Source organism: Ahaetulla prasina, chromosome 10 (assembly GCF_028640845.1).
Source record: "Ahaetulla prasina isolate Xishuangbanna chromosome 10, ASM2864084v1, whole genome shotgun sequence".
In the NCBI taxonomy this organism is placed as follows: Eukaryota; Metazoa; Chordata; class Lepidosauria; order Squamata; family Colubridae; genus Ahaetulla; species Ahaetulla prasina.
The window spans coordinates 32584046-32600781 of NC_080548.1; the positions used below are offsets into that span (position 1 = coordinate 32584046).

Consider the following 16736-nt stretch of genomic DNA (forward strand, 5'->3'; position numbering starts at 1 on the left):
TTCCTCTCAGCCCAACTCAAGGTTGTTGGGTGGGAACACATAAGGAAGGAGTACTGTTTACACTGCCTTGAGTTGCACAGAAATATGGGATGCTGATCTGATATGCAAATTCTCACAAGATTCTGTCCCTTTGCATTCTGAGAAGGTAGCCAGCAATAATTCTCTGATAATCTCTGATCAGAGTTAGTTTAGGGGTCTGTTCGATAATGATAAGAAAACAATTCTAATCAGATACTAATACAATGTTTTTTTCCGTGTAAGATTTCATATCTGCCCTTTAAATCCAGCTTCAGAAAGCAATTTTCAAGTAAGCAGCTGGCCGTTTTGAAAATAATGAATTTTGAAGAGCTAGTTGTCAAGTGTACAATATGGACTTTGTGTTTCAAATTATTTTCTGGGAACTTCATTACTGTTCTGGTTTGTAACAAGACATCAGAAATACGCCTAAAATGTCAGTAGGAAGTGGCGGATAATGTCTATATGTTTTCATTTCTCATGTGATTCTTCCTCCCTCTTCCCCCCCCCCCCCCCCCGCTTAATCTACAGTTTTGCAGAGGAGTTTGAAATGGCATCAGAAAGGTTTCCTTTCTCTTTAAACAAGGCTGTGGCTGCTTTACAAAACGGTGGTGATTTCATTCTTGCTGCAGTTGTCCTGCTGCCAGCAGGGTGGACTTCTCCGCATTGGCAGGAGAGCTCCGTTACTGGAAGAGGGGGGAAAAAATACAAAAGCCAGATAGGTGGTTGTTTTTTTTAAATGCCCTCTGCTTGAAAATGCTTTGATAATGACTCAGAGCTTGCTACTTAAAAAACAACAACACAACTACTATACTTTATTTTAAAATTATAGGATGGCTGTATGCATTGCAAGCTGAAAGCAGAGAAAAGCTAGCCCTTTCCCCTCCCAGTCTACAATGGCATCTTACATCTCCTAATTGGAAAACAGCCCTTGATTAGAAAGGGTATGAATATTATTAACTCTTCCATTCCTTTATGGGACATGGAAAAAAACAACCCCTCGAGGCTCCTTTTTGTACCAGGCTGTCTGTTTGAACTGTTAGCGTAAAGAAGAGAGTAAAACTAGGCATCCAGAGAGAGTCAATGGCCGAGAGAGCTCTTCCAGCAGTTTGCAGAAATTCGAACTTGCCATCCAGACATGAACAAAAACTGCTCACTAGGAAAATTCAGGGTGGGGAGATGGATTCGTTGTTGAGCTGCCTCTTAATCAGCAGAGGGAGCCCAGACAGGCAACGAAGCTCAGTGGGTAGATTTCAGAGCCTGGTGCAAGGGAAAGCTTAAATAACCGGAAAGGGTTTTCTACGAATTGCTCTTCCAGAAATATAGACATAGAATACAATTGAGCCCAAAATTTCTGTGGCTAAGCCAGGCGGCTGTTAAATAAGTTTTGCCCCATTTTGCAACTTTTTCCACCACACTTGTTTTTTTGTTTTTTTTAATTTACATTTATGTCCCGCCCTTCTCCGAAGACTCAGGGCGGCTTACAGTGTATAAGGCAATAGTCTCATTCTATTTGTATATTTTTACAAAGTCAACTTATTGCCCCCCCCCCAACAATCTGGGTCCTCATTTTACCTACCTTATAAAGGATGGAAGGCTGAGTCAACCTTGGACCTGGTGGGACTAAAACCTGCAGTAATTGCAGGCTGCTGTGTTTTAATAACAGGCTTCTACAGCCTGAGCTACCACGGCCCCTTGTTAAGCGAACCACTGCAGTTAAGTGAATCGTGAGGTTGTTAAGCGAATCCGGCTTCCCCCATTGACTCTGCTTGTCAGAAGCCAGCTGGGAAGGTCACAAATAGTGTTTACATGACCGCCGGATAGTGCAACAGTCTTAAATATGTGCCAGTTGCCAGGTGCCCAAATTTTGATCAGGTGACCATGGGGATGCTAGGCATGAAAACCAGCCATACATAAGTTGCTTTTTTCAGTGCCGTTGTAACTGTGAACGGTCACTAAACCAATGGTTGTAAGTCAAGGACTACCTAATGAATATGTCGGTTGTTAAATGGCTGCCACAGTTGTAAAGCAGCCACTGTGATTGTCAAGCAAAGCCATCATTCACTATGGGTGTGTTTTTGCCAAACCCTGAAAGAAATGGCTGGTTTTCGGCAAAGCCATCATAATATGCAATTGTGTGACTGCAGGATGCTGCAGGTGGCTGTAAATACAGGCCTTTTGCCAGGGCCTGAAGTTCAGCCATATGATCACAGAAGGGACATGATCATCAGGACTTTAAACCAGATTGTAGGTAGCCCCAAAGTCGGTCTATCGGAAACTCGGACCTCCGCTAAGCAACCGGTCATAAATCGAGGACCAACTGTACGCAAGTAGGTTTCAGAGTGGAGGGTATCCATTGCCATGTTGTGTGTCTCATAAAAACATCTTCTCTAAAATGCATGGCTAGTCTTCATTTATACTTCAGCCATTTTACACCTTTAAGGGATGGGAAAGGCTCTTGGTAGCTCAATTATAGTTTGGGCTTATTTCCCTGATAGATAGAAATGTGATATAAAAGTGGGGTTTGCAGTTTATTCATAGGTAAAATGAGTTCTTTGTATCCATCTTTTTTCTTCTATGTGCATATAGACAGCTTGCCAATATAATGCTATCGGCCATATTGCAAAATTAATATGGCTTAGGCATTTAAATCTGCACTGCCTTTGCTGCTTCATTAAGCCTGTTCTCAACTGACTCCGGGTTTCTGTCACATTGATTTTTTCCATGATAAATCAACTTTGCTTTTTAATCTGCATTCCTGCGCTGTTAAGTTCAAGAGCTGACTCAGCGTATGGTAGAAGTCACTTCTGTATGAAAACAATGACTGAATCCACTATACTTTCCCCATTTAAATATAGCAGGAGAATCCTAACAAGTGTTGGACTCAAAAAAAGAAGAAGAAGAAGATGGGGTCAGTTCCATCTGTAGAAAAGAATTAAGAAAGTTTACACATTTCATTATCCCCAAATATTATTTGGTCTGGATCATTGCTGAGGCAAGACAGTTGAGCGTGGCCAGTCTGTTAAATTGCCAGCCGTGTTAAAAACCACACGGCAGTGATTAGACAAGATCAGTCTAGCAAAAAATTGAAGTGTGTCGCTAGATGACAAGTTTGTATCCAGCTAAGGATGGCTAACTAGATATTTATGGGAACCCCACAAGCAAAATAAAATGCCTACTGGTACTTAACGGAATTATTGAAAATCCCAAATATTTTGCTATTCAGATTGGTTTATATCTGAAAGAAAATTGATTTAAAAGAATTCCCACATACTGTAATAGAGCTACCGGTAGCTTGTTTCTGGCCACCTTTTATTTCTAGCCATAACTGACAATTGTTTTTCTAATTGGAATGTGCAGAATTAAGACTCATTTCCAGCTAAAATACTGTATCTCCTCTTTTCATTAGAATATTTATTTCTCACATTTCTACCCTGCCCATCTCCCCCACGCAATACCTTCCTCTGTCATTCTTAGGTAGCATCTTTCCATCGCAGCAATTGGATGGGTGGGTGGAGTACAGATGGTTTTTAAAAGTGTTTTTCAAGAGAAGAGTTAACTAAACTGAAGGAAGATAACCATCAGCCTTCTGCTACATTCTCTTCACTGAGTGTGTCTGCTGCAAATATTAAGCCGGTTTAATGGTTCCCTCATGACATCCACGTGCCTGGCTGAGGGTTGAACCGCTAGACATCTGGCAAACTTTGAAACAATGGCTGTTCCAACAGCAATCTGAATTCTTTAACCCGGTGTTTCTCAACCTTGGCAACTTTTAAGATGTGTGAATAACAACTTATGCTGGCTGGTGAATTCTGGGAGTTGAAGTCCACACGCTTTAACCTTTTGGATGGCCAGGTGTTAATTGGGAGCCCGTTAAGCTCTTTCCTTATTCCCTGTAACTTGCTAGCTCATCTTTTTAATGGGGGATGACTCAGAGTGACTGAGCCTACAAAGCTATTCTCTAGCATTGAACTTCATTCCAGCTTTGGGATTTCATTGTTGTTTATATCCCGCCTTTATTATCTTTTTATAAACGGCTCAAAGCGGTGAATAATAATATCTAATATTCCTCCTACAACAACCACCCTGTGAGGTGGGTTGGGCTGAGAGAGAGGGATTGGCCTATGGTCACCCAGCTTTTGTGCCTAAGGTGGGACCTAGAACTCACAGTCCCCCATTTTCCAGCCTGGTGCCTTAACCACTAGACTAGACCAAGCCGTCTCTCTTAATGGTGATTTACTAATTATGCCTCAAAGCAGAAATCTGCTGGCTGAAACACATCCTGCAGTTTTTCAGAGTATGTTCCTTTAAATGTGTTTCCATTATTCTCTTTCAGGCCTTGAATGTCTGTTTTTGTGCAGCTCTTCAGGGTTATGAATGAAGCGGTGGAAAACCCACCCTGGAGCACGTTAGACTCTCTCTCTGAGATGTTCTAGTTTTTAGGTTGTCCCAGAGCACTCTGATCAGGAAAGCGAAGGTTATCTCCAAAATCCTCATTTCGCTTCAACGTCAATTCTTGAAATAATATCCACAAGTAGCACAAAAATTCGAGCATCATGATTTACACCCAGCATCCCTTTCCCTGTGCAAGCTTTTCAACTGATTGAGACCTAATCATACTTTGCTCTTTCAGTTTGTACAGCTGAAGTGCTGATTGTAAATCGCCAGGGCTTTTTAAAAGCTGGCTCCTTTTATTGTCGCTTACAGTCATGATGCAATATATATGGCTGCTTCTGTTACCTATTGGATTTATTCCTCAATAAATCTCTGTAGTAGGGTAAGCAGTGTAGGATAGCAGAAGTACAAGGGAAGCGGTCCACCTTGTTTAATCTTCAAATATCATCTGCTAGGGTGAGCAGACAAGGAAAAAAGACACACTCCGTCTTCATACACGTTTATCAAAGGACCTCAGCGTATGATTTTGTTTGGTAAATTCAGCCACAGTTATAAATACCCCTTGAATCGTTTTGCCTGAATGTAAGTTTCCAAACACTTCAAGTCTAATTGAGTCAACAAATTGCACTGAATTATAATTTGGCTGCTGGATGCTTTTCTAGTAGTCCTCGAATTATGACCACAGTTGAGTCCAACATCTTGGTTGCGAAGCAAGACTGTTGCTAAATCAGTTTTGCCCCATTTCACAACCCTTCGTGCCATGGTCGTTAAGTGAATCACTGCAATTGATAAGTTAATAGCATGGTGCTTAAGTGAAGCTGGCCTCCCCACTGACTTTGCTTGTCAAAAGGTCACCAAAGGGGATCATGTGACCCCGGGACACTGCGGTTGTCATATTTGTGAGTCAGTTGCCAAGCGTCTTAATTTGGATCACATGACCATGGGGGTTCCACAACCGTCCTACGTGTGAAAAACAGTTGTAAACCACTGTTTTCAGTACCATTGTAACTTTGAACGGTCACTAAATGAATGGTTGTACGTCGAGGACTACCTGCATTTATCTTAAATTCTTAAATAGAATTTAAGCTCTTATTAAGCTATGGTTACTTGGTTTAATTTCTTAAAGTATCTGGTTATCTTTGTACAGAAACATTCTTTCTCTTCTGTGGTCTGAAAATAAATGGTTACAGACACACACACACACACACACACACACCCCTCTTGTTGTTACAAGCTAGTATTGTTCAAAATATCCTTCTGTCACCAGAACCTTAGAAGAGGAAGTTGTATGGAAATAGACTAAACAGGAAATAGACAATGGAGAGGGTGAGAAGTTTCCTGGGGCCACATGGTTCAGGAGATGTCCTCAAGGATTGGTATTTCATCCAGGCCACTGATTTCTTCCTTTCTTTCTTTTTCTTTCTTTTTCGAGCTCAAAATAACACAACATCTGTCCTTGTATGTTGGGACCCTCATTGTAATTGAGTCACACCCCACCTATTGTTATTTTTCAATTATTGCAGTGTGTCCATCTTCTCAGGTTTCCTGCCAACTTCCTCATCTTGAAAAAAAATGTAAATTATTATTTTTTTGATGAGAAGTAATTGTACATTTATTTCTTTTTGGGTTGGTTGGTTGTATGTGTATGGGGGAAGGGTGGCTACAAAACTTACATATGATGCCAACTGGCTCCTGTCACTCAGTGATTTGAAATTTGCAAAAGTAGTTACATGGGGTAAAATTTAGGATTAAAGAGTTATTTATGAGAAGCCGGTCCCCTTGCAACCTGGTGGCTTATTGTTTCAGCGAATGACCTCAGGTAGCCAAAAAAGCAGTGGGAGCAACTTCCGACTTCCTGCCGGCTTTCCCCATTGGCTTTCCCTGTATGATACAGGAACTTTCCAAGTCAAAAAGTGATTCTAGCAGTTTGGGAGCTCTGAAGCACATCAACCTGGCCAAACTTCTGTCCCACGGGATTCAAGGGCCCTGAATTTAGGGCACATTCTGTAACCTCATTTGAGGTAGATCGATTCAAAAAATTATTGCTGTATGATGCATTGTTTTGCCCAATTGAAGGTTACAAATAATCAGACATGAAAGATTTAGTAGTATATCTATATATGGTGCCTGTTAATTCTGTTTCCTCATCTTTTTACATCCAAATACTGTGGATCAAATCTGTAATCTTTGATTTGGAAGATCCAGGACTGTCTCAGTCAGTAATCTCTCTCTCTCCCTCCCTCCCTCCCTCCCTCTCTCTCTCTTTTCCATTCTCTTTCTTGTATATTTGAAAGAGAGGCTTGTTTCAGGATTCTGATTTGGGGATTTAATCCTTCTGTGATTGTTTTCATTTGTCTTCTTTTCTGTACAGGTAGTCCTCGACTTACGACTGCAATCGAGCCCACAATTTTCTTTGCTAAGTGAGATGTTTGTTAAGTAAATTTTGCTCCATTTTGTGACCTTTCTTGCCACAATTGTGCACAATTGTTAAGTTAGTAACATGGTTGTTAAGTGAATCTGGCTTCCCCATTGACTTTACGTGTCAGAAGGTCACAAAAGGGGGATCACGTCACCCTGGGACACTGCGGCCGTCATAAATATGAACCAGTTGCCAAACATCCAAATTTTGATCATGTGACCATGAGGCTGCTGCAACAGTCATAAGTGTGGCTAATGGTCATAGGTCACTTTTTTCAGTGCCATTGTAAATTCGGACGGTCACTACATGAACGGTTGTAAATCAAGGACTAACTGTAGTTCAGTGTTTAATGATCCTCTGCTGCTCATCTTTATCCTGTGTGAATCTACTAGATCTTGTCATTGTTGTTCTAAGCTAGTCTTGGCATATTGTTTCAGCCTCAACCAACCCTATTTAAGCCACAAAATACCTTTCACAGCATTGTTTTCGAAACAAAACCGTGTGTGATCTGCATCATATTGCCTTAATCTGGACAGACTCTTCCTCTTTCACTTTTGCCCTCTTTGATGCCTGCTGCTATTTTGAATTCTCTCTGTCTCTCAGTGTATAAATATGCTCATCATTGTTTTGGTTGCACTGAGTCTGTTCTTCTCGTGGCTTCTGTTGTGACATATCTCTTGAATGGCTTTCTGCTTTTTCATTTAACGTTTTCCAACTGGTATTATTTATTGGTTGGGTTCCTGCCTTCAGGAGCTCATGGTGGCATAGCATAGTCATAGCTCCTTTCCTCCTCCCTATTTTCCCACCGTCACACGCCTGCCGGGCCTGGATGGGCAGAGAGTGGCTGACCCAAAGATACCAGAGAGACTCTGTGGCTAAGGATGGCTTGGAATCTCGGAGGCCCTGCGCCAAGCCTGGCATCTTACCCACAGCAATACAGTGGCTCTCATATCATGTTTGTTTATTAGATTTTTATGCCACTTTTATTACTTTATAAGTAACTCAAGCTGGCGAATATATATAATACTCCTTTCTCTTCCTGTTTTTCCCCATAACAACAATCTTGCAAGGTAGGTTGGGCTGAGATAGAGTAATTAGCTCAAAGTCACCTAGCTGCCTAATGTGTGACTAGAATTCAGAGTGTCCTGGTAATTGGGCTAAAGACAACCAGCTAAAGTCATGCCTAAAGTGGGACTAGAACTCACATCTCCTTATATCTAGACTAGCTCCTGATTTCTAGACCAACCATTAGTCTGAACTGAATATTACAGCCATAATTTAAACAAATATGATTTACTAGCAATTTGTGCTTTCAGAGATATAGATACCATTTGTCTAATGAGATACAAGGTTTTTAAGTGAAATGTGGAGCTATTATCTTTAGGCAATAAAACAGTCCTTCCTTCCTTCCTTCCTTCCTTCCTTCCTTCCTTCCTTCCTTCCTTCCTTCCTTCCTTCCTTCCTTCCTTCCTTCCTTCCTTCCTTCCTTCCTTCCTTCCTTCCTTCTATTCCTGGCTGTACTAACTCCGATCAATTGTTTTCTACAGAAACCAAAGCCTAAGCCTCGACCATCTATCACAAAGACTACGTGGGAGAACAACTATTTTGGGGTGCCTTTGACCACTGTAGTGACCCCAGAGAAGCCCATTCCCATTTTTATTGAGAGATGCATCGAATACATTGAAGCAACAGGTAAGCAGGAGGGCAATGTTTTAATGGTTAAAGTTGGGGCTTAAGGGGAGTGGTAGGGCCACATTGCCTAGCTGAACACAGCTGGGTCTGTCAAAATGTGGGGTGTCCCCCCCCTTTTTCCCCCCCAAGTGTGATATACTTATTTCAGTGACAAGTCCTTGATGCTCTCTGAGCTTGGTTGGTTTCTTGCAGACGGTTCATTCCCCAAACTAGGTAACATCATCTGTCCGACGAATGTGGGTAGTGAAACCTCTGCAAGAAACCAACCAAGGTCAGAGAGCATCAAGGATGCCACATTTCAGTATTTTACAAATATTCCCTGTTCTTGGTACCTGTTCTAAGACATTCAGTTTTCATCTATTTCCTTCATTATAATGAAGGGAAACCACTCTTGTTTTTTGTAATCATAGACAGAGGTGCTCTGAGGGGTACAAAGTGGGGCCACCTGTGGCTCTGGAACCACAGGTTGTCCTCTTCTGGTTGTCGACACCTGGCACTGGATCGGAGATGGTTGATTTAGGATGATTATCCTGAGGTTCACAGTCCTTGGTGATACAGAGGAAATCTCGGATTCTCGGTCTCCTTCAGTTTCTCATGCTTTCAGAGAGACTTCATAATTTTTGGTGGCTAGAAATTGTTGAGCGTGCTCCCCCTCTTGCTAAATTGTGATGCTGCTTGCACAGTTAAGAACGAAGTCAGGAGCTCCTAATTGGCATGGGGTTTTTCTCTGTTTCTGCCTCACTTCTGTTTCTCACAGCCTGCACTGATGGAGCAAAATAAAGGGGTTTTTATCATGCTTTGTCTTGTGACCAAATAACACATTATGAAACAGAAACCACTGGGACAGCCATTCCTTGCCTAAGCAGAAGAAATAAAAAATGAATTTGGGACGGGAATAAAGTCTCGGCGCGCTGGTCAGGAAACCGAAATGATTTGTCCACATAACTGTTGAATGCAGTTTAAACTAAAACGGCTTGGAAGGCATTATGTATTCTGGTAGGATTTGAACTTGGACTTCAAAGTGTTCTGCCGATGTGGCTGCCATCTGCCTTTCCCTTGGTTAATTATGTAGAGATAACCTTTGAACTGCCAGAAGAATTTTAGGCAACCGCGTCTTGCATCACAACTATGCCTGTTCTTTGCGGATTCTTACTGGTGTGTCACGCAGGTAGAAAACTCCTTCCATGTTATCCCAAAAGCTGCAAAACTCTTTGGAGAAGAGAGGGGGTCATTCAGCTGGGCCTATTACATTAAATAAGTAGACTTATACTAAATAAACATCTATGCAATTCAAATAATGATTATAGTTAAATCATTTGCACTTGCCTCTCCAACCCCATGAAGCAAAATGGACATGCTGCTTTTCTGTGAAGGCTTAAACTCATTTTTAAGGCCTTCTCCCCTCTAAGTGATAAGTCTTCCCAACTTCTTCCCTTATCAGCTCTCCTCTTTATGGCATCAATAATTGACAGCAGTGTCTAACCATGGAGGTTCAAACAGAATATGAATCTTTTTATCCCTTGCAGCTACAGTAGGTGAAATTGGATAACATCTGCCAGCTGCTTAATTATTTAACTATTAGCCAGGTTGATCTGGAAGCCTTAAAAGACATTCTTGCATTGTATATGCATATCCCCCGTAGGATAAACCCTCGGCAAACCTCAGGAAAATCGCAAAGCTGACTTTTGGCTGTGGAATATTTGCTCTTATTACTAGCGAAAATAAGAATTTCAGGTTAGTTATTTGGATTGAAATATTTGCCTTTGAGCCCAATTCTCACTGGCTCCTGACGAGGATGGATTTTGGCTGCCTTCATTTTGGGGCATGAGTAGTATTTGCTTGTGGCTTGGAGGGGCCGTTTATTGAAATCACTCATTCGATGCTGGATGAAGTCCTGGTTTGCTAATCCGCCAGTTTAAAAGCAAGGTAGTAAATATTCTTGGTGCTGCTAATAACTTGGATGTTCTTGGGGGAAACTTCTTGAGAGTTATTTTCAAACAGAATATCCTGCAGACAGAGTGTCCTGCACAGGGCAACCCTCTCTGCAATTTATCCTACGCTTGACATGCTTCCTGTTAAATCTATTCTCCACGTTCACTATTCCTCTCCTACCTTTTTACCTGCCTGGTCACCCTGAGAGGCACATCTGCTTCTCCTGTGCTCGAAAGCATGTCAGAGCAATAAGCCTCTTAGCGGATGTAATTGGGAAAAAGCAGAAAATAATAAGTTGGCTTGTATTGAATGCTGCATCGAGAGATAGGAACTCTTAGTAGTGTGGACTTTGGCACAGAACTGCACATTGTGGCTGTGTTAGCAGTGCCAGATGCTAAGGATGCTGCAGAATAATAAGAATTTTGATTACTTTTATTTATTTATGTGTGCTCTCTCTCTCTCTCTCTCTCTCTCTCTCACACACACACCCCTTGGTCTCATCAGTGGTTAAAAGTGTTTGAAGATGTCCACTTTTATATAAGCTCCTCCCTTGTATGAAACTAATACTACATGGTATATATATTAAATTCACACAGTGATCCATGATGATATTTCCTTAATGCTAATAAACCCCCAGATTACAGTGTGGTATAATTTAACACTGAGAATATTTTGGGAAAGAACAAAAAAGATTCAGATACGTATTTTACAAGCCAAAGATTATGTGATTGCATATCTCACATGTTTCATTTTACTGACTGAAAATAAAAGTGTCAAAATATTTATTTTCCACTTTAAAAAAATGTAACATTTCATTTTGCCCTTCTCCTTTTTTACACTACTTCTGTATAACTGAGTCTGGATTATGAGATATTGAAAAACTGTTTTTAAAGTTAGACAGAATAGGAAGTAGGAAATGAAAAAAGTAAAAATGTAGCATTCGTGGAATTAATCTAGTGGGGGTCTTTTTTTTTTTCCAAAATAAAAGAAGGAATTTTACTAGAGTGGTTGGCTCCATCAAGCATTACTTAGTATGATGGCCATGACTCAACGTGGTGAGTTTGGGCTTAGTTGAACAAAGGAAACATTGAGGTATTTTTCAAAGCAATCGTCCAGAGTTCACATGGTTACCATCTGCAAATGTCTTGGAGAACTTGGCAGCGCAACTGGAATTCAGTCTTCTGCAGTGCCGTAGAAAAATTGGGCTGCAATAAGGAAGGGCACAGAGACAATTTAACGGGGGATTTTCAAACCCTGGTTTATAAACATGTGTGAGGTGGCAAACTCTGTTTAGCGCTCTCCCTAAACTTGTCTGTAGTCTGACTTCCCCCTAGTTGGGCATTTCATTAACTTTGGCACAACGATAGTTGGAGGACAAGCTTCTGGATCCAAACTCTCTGGTCTGGTCTCTTGCCCCCACTATAGTCTTTGGTATCTACAAGAGGGCATGAGTAGGGCACCAACTTTCCAATCAGATGTGAGTAGTAGTAACAATAGAACATAGAAAATAGGATCCTAGGGCTGGAAGGGACCTTGGAGGTCTTCTAGTCCAACCCCCTGCTCAAGGAAGAAACTTATACTATTTCAGACAAATGGTTATCCAATCTCTTCTTAAAAACTTCCAGTGTTGGAGCACCCACAACATCTGGAGGCAAGTTATTCCACTGGTGAATTGTTCTCACTGTCAGGAAATTCCTCCTTCGTTCTAGGTTGCTTCTCTCCTTGATGAGTTTCCATCCATTGCTTCTTGTCTGGCCTTTAGGTGCTTTGGAAAATAGGTTGACCCCCCTCCTCTCTGTGGCTGCCCCATATATTTTAGAAGATAGATTGCCCTTGACACCAAACAATTTTGAGAGGCCCCAGATTCAGTCAATTCAATCCGTTTATTGCTGCTGCCATCCTGAAAGACATTCTGCCATGGGCCAGCTCCTTCAAGCTTCACCAACTCCATCTTTGTGCACCAGCTGTTCCTTTGTGGCTCAGGATTATTTTCAATTTTCCCAAAGTGGCCCATTTCCCTTTACAAGTTGCACAGTTGCTCCAAATCATGGTTTGGATTTTTAAAGCATGGTAATGAAAATTTTCTTGTCCCACCTGTTATACTAAGCCAGTGTTTATCAACCTCGGCAACGTTAAGTGTGGAGTTGAGGTCCCCACGTCTTAACGTTGCCAAGGTTGAGAATCATTGGTCTAGAAATCACTGTAACATTCATTCTGCCGGTCACGCGCAGAATCTAAGCCTCTGTCATTAATCATCATGCCAAAATAATGACATCTGTGGCATGCACACCTATAAAGGACCGACAGGTATAACCCAGTGGTGAAATGTAAAATTTGTTACTACCAGTTCTGTGGGTGTGGCTTGGTGGTGGTGGGGTAATGTGACTGGGTGGGCTTGGCCAACTTTTTTTAAAAAAAATAATAATTTTAAAAGCATTTTTTCTACAACTGAAGAGGTTGTAGAAAAAATGCTTTTAAAAGCCTCTGATGATCCCTGCTGAACTGCGCGATCATCAGAGGCTTTTTTTTTAACTAAAAAGAATTTTTTCGGGGTGAAGAAAAAATGCTTTTAAAAGTAAAAAAGCAACAACAACCCTCTGATGATCGTGCAGCTCAGCTGGGAATGGGGGGGGGGGCAGGGATTTTTGCTACCAGTTCTCTGAACCACCCACCGCCATTGCTACCGGATCAGGCGATCCAGTCCGAACCGGGAGCATTTCACTCCTGGTATAACCCTTTGGGAACTGGATTCAACTGAGGAGCGGTGCAGATTTAAAGCAGCATAATCTCTTAACTCTCTTGGAGCTGAGCTGATTCTTAGCTTGGCAGGAGAACGGTTAGACTGTCATATATTGTGTTTGACAACGGCTCGGTGCTTCTGATGCCACCGACAGACACATTGCAAAACAGATGCGTGTGCAGCTTTCTCCGAACACAAACGTGAACCTCGAGGAATTTTTTGCTACCTGATAGCACAACACAGAGGATAAAAAAATCGGACTGGCAGTCCCAGGGCGATTGTGACACGTTTCTTTTTTCCACTCCCTGATAATTTTCATGTTTTTATGTGGCTTCCTTGGATCTGTTAGGGTTGAAATCAAAGAACAGTAGCTCTAGGGTAGAAGAATTGCGCCACATCGGTCCCAAAATCGGCAAGAGCTGTTGACTTCCGAAAAGGAGCTGGCATTTTTATGAAGGCCCCGTCAGAATTTCAGCCCACTGATGTCATGGGCTCGGAATGTGGTAAGGCAAGAATAGATACCAGGGCACAGATTTTTTTTTTAAAAAAAAATCAGATTTGTAGTGTTTTAAGAATTGCTTCAACATGGTTGTTTTCGGTTAAAAAATTGCAGACTGGAAGGAAAGCTAAATCCAGGTGTTTCTGTGGAAGGATTGCTTTAGAATTTAACCCTTTCTTTCTTTGAGAGTGGCATCAACTATCAAATGAATGATACAGTTGTATTGTAGAGGGGATGTAAAATCTCCCTAATACCCAGGCAAATTTTGCCTTCTAGGGCAGGGCTCTCCAACCTTGGTCCCTTTAAGACTTGTGGATTTCAATTTCCAGAGTCCCTCAACCAGCAAAGCTGGCTGAGGAACTCTGGGAGTTGAAGTCCACAAGTTTTAAAGGGACCAAGGTTGGAGAGCCCTGTTCTAGGGTAGTTTTTCTCAATGTTGACAGCTTTAAGACATGTGGACTCCAACTCCCAGAATTCCCCCACCAGCCGGCTGAGGAATTCTGGGAGTTGAAGTCCACAAGTCTTAAAAGTGGTCAGAGTTGAGAAACACTCTTCAGCCGGGTTCAGACCAGTTCAGGCGAAATGGTAGTGGCGACCTGCAGGTGGACCTGCCCACCCACCCTGGCGCTATGTCCTATTTAGCCACATTTTCTAAGCTGTGTGCGCGGGCAAAGCGCATGCGTGGGAGGCGCGAGCAAAGCTGGCGTGCACGCACACACACTCACATTTTTGATGCGCAGTGAACCGGTGGTAAAATTATGTGAAACCCACCTCTGGACAATGCAGGCCCAAGTTTTTAACCAGGGTTAGATTTCAGGAAATCTATGAACTTCAGTGGGAAAGAAAAATATCTTCATTTTCACTGATCTCTAACTGAATTTAGCTTGTCTTGTTATTGATTTAATGGTTTGGGTGTGGGGAAGCCATACATATTGTCATTTTGCATATTTTTTAGTATTTTGATCACTGTACTTGTGCATAATTTGTTTCCTTTAGAATACAAGCTGTGACACATTTAATGCATTTAAATCATTTCCCCCCCTCCCCGAGGTGATAATACAATTTGAGATCGGCTAAATGCATTTCTGCTAGTTTCTCTGAAACTGAAGCTACCTACTTTCATATTAATCATATTTTTCACACACATTTGAGGAAAAGTAAACTCGTGTTTGTGCTGACAGATCTTTGATAGCAAATGGCACCTTAAAATGTTTCTAATTTAGTTATAGGCTTGGATCAATTAGACATTTTGATATTTTTTTCAGGAATATTTTTAATATTTTCTAACACTGCAAGAAGAACGCTAAATATAGGACGGCCATTGAATAGAGTGTTGAAAGGCTGATTATCTGTTTTCAAAAATGAAATGTTTACAGAAAAACACAAATTTGTTGTACAGTTTATTGCCATATTTAGGCTAAAGTTCCTTGAAAGACATGATGTGGAAAAGAATAGGCTATAAATATATACCTACTTTGGAAATAAGCTAGCTTGCATCCCTGAGTTTTTGCTAGCTGAGAATTTTGTTTGTTGAGATGGAGTCCACCTACTTCAACTGGTATTATTCCCATTTTATGAAATGGTAAATGAAGAGCTGAGCAGCAATTGAGATAAGATTTGAACAGAAACGTGCAGCTTTGTTAAGATTTTTCAAAAGTTAATGATTACTACCCTATTTTCCCCAAAATAAGACATCCCCTGATAATAAGCCCAATCGGGCTTTTGGGTGCATGGCAATAAGGCCAAGCGCTTATTTCAGGGTTCAAAAAAATATAAGACAGGGTCTTATTTTCGGGAAAACATGGTATGTGTTTGTTTTTGAATATTTTCTGCTCTTCATATTATAATGGAAAAACAGAGTTAGAAGGGACCTTGGAGGTCTTCTAGTCCAACCCTCTGCTCATGCAGAAGACCCTATACCATTGACGATAAATGCCTGTCCATTCTTCTCTTAAAAGCCTCCAGTGACGGAGCATCCACAACTTCTGGAGGCAAGTTGCACCACTGGTTAATTGTTCTCACAAAATCCTCCTTAGTTCTAGGTTCTAGGTCTGTCTTTAATAAGCTTCCATCCATTACTTCTCGCTCTGCCTTCAGGTTCTTTCCACCCACGTTGAAAACCTCCTATTCCTACCTCTCCCCCACCCCCCCCAATTTAAACTTTATTTCCCTCTGCCTCATTAACCGGGGCAAATAACCCTGGCCGTTAATTTGCATATAGAATAAAACAATTATCCTTCCATCATCCAGCAACAGCTATATTTGGAGACTGCTTGCTGCCCGCAGGAAGGACGGGGAGGCGTTGCTGCATAATGTTCAGTTTTTCACAATTGTCCCATTCTGGAAACGGCCACGTTCGATGGAGTAACTCGATGGGACACTGTGGGCTTCTCTGTTGAATAAAAGGGCAGTGGGGAAAAGGAAGGTCTCGGTTCCAAGAGGCATTATTATATTTGTCTCTTCCACCGGCGGAAGCCCATGAGCTGCCCTGTGACAGCTTTGCTCTGGGCATGACTGATGAATGGAGCGTGTGGGCTGGTGACAGGAAGCCGCTGGGGATCCGCGACATGTAAAAGAGCCTGCCTTCCATTGGTCCTCCTGGGTCCACAGAATCTCATTCTATTTGCCTTGCTGGAAACCGAACGGCAGTTGCAGGACCTGGGCATGGCTAGTCTAGTGAAGAGAAGGACCAAGGGAGACAGGAGAGCAGTCTTCCACTATTTGAGGGGCTGCCACAGAGAGGAGGAAGGGGGTCAAGCTATTCTCCAAGGCACCCAAAGGCCGGACAAGGAATAATGGATGGAAACTGACCAAGGAGAGATTCAACCTGGGAATAAGGAGGAATTTCCTGGCAGTGAACCCATAGAACAGAAGTTGCCTTCAGAAGTTGTGGGAGCTTCATCCCTGGAGGCTTTCAAGAAGAGACTGGACTGCCATCGGACAGAAATGGTGTAGGATCTCCTGCTTGGGCAGGGGGTTGGACTAGATGACCTACAAGGTCCCTTCCAGCTCTGTTAATCTGAACAAATAGCGTACACAAACAT

General features: G+C 41.9%; 1 protein-coding gene across 2 annotated transcripts in view; it reads left to right on the plus strand.

Moving 5' to 3' along the window:
- ARHGAP35 (Rho GTPase activating protein 35) overlaps window positions 1–16736 on the plus strand; it is a 51256-nt gene that overhangs the window by 20313 nt on the left and 14207 nt on the right. For both annotated transcript variants that reach the window (XM_058195436.1, XM_058195435.1), the window contains one exon: window positions 8377–8521. In XM_058195436.1, the coding sequence (XP_058051419.1) occupies window positions 8377–8521 (145 nt within the window). The remainder of the gene's footprint in view (window positions 1–8376; window positions 8522–16736) is intronic.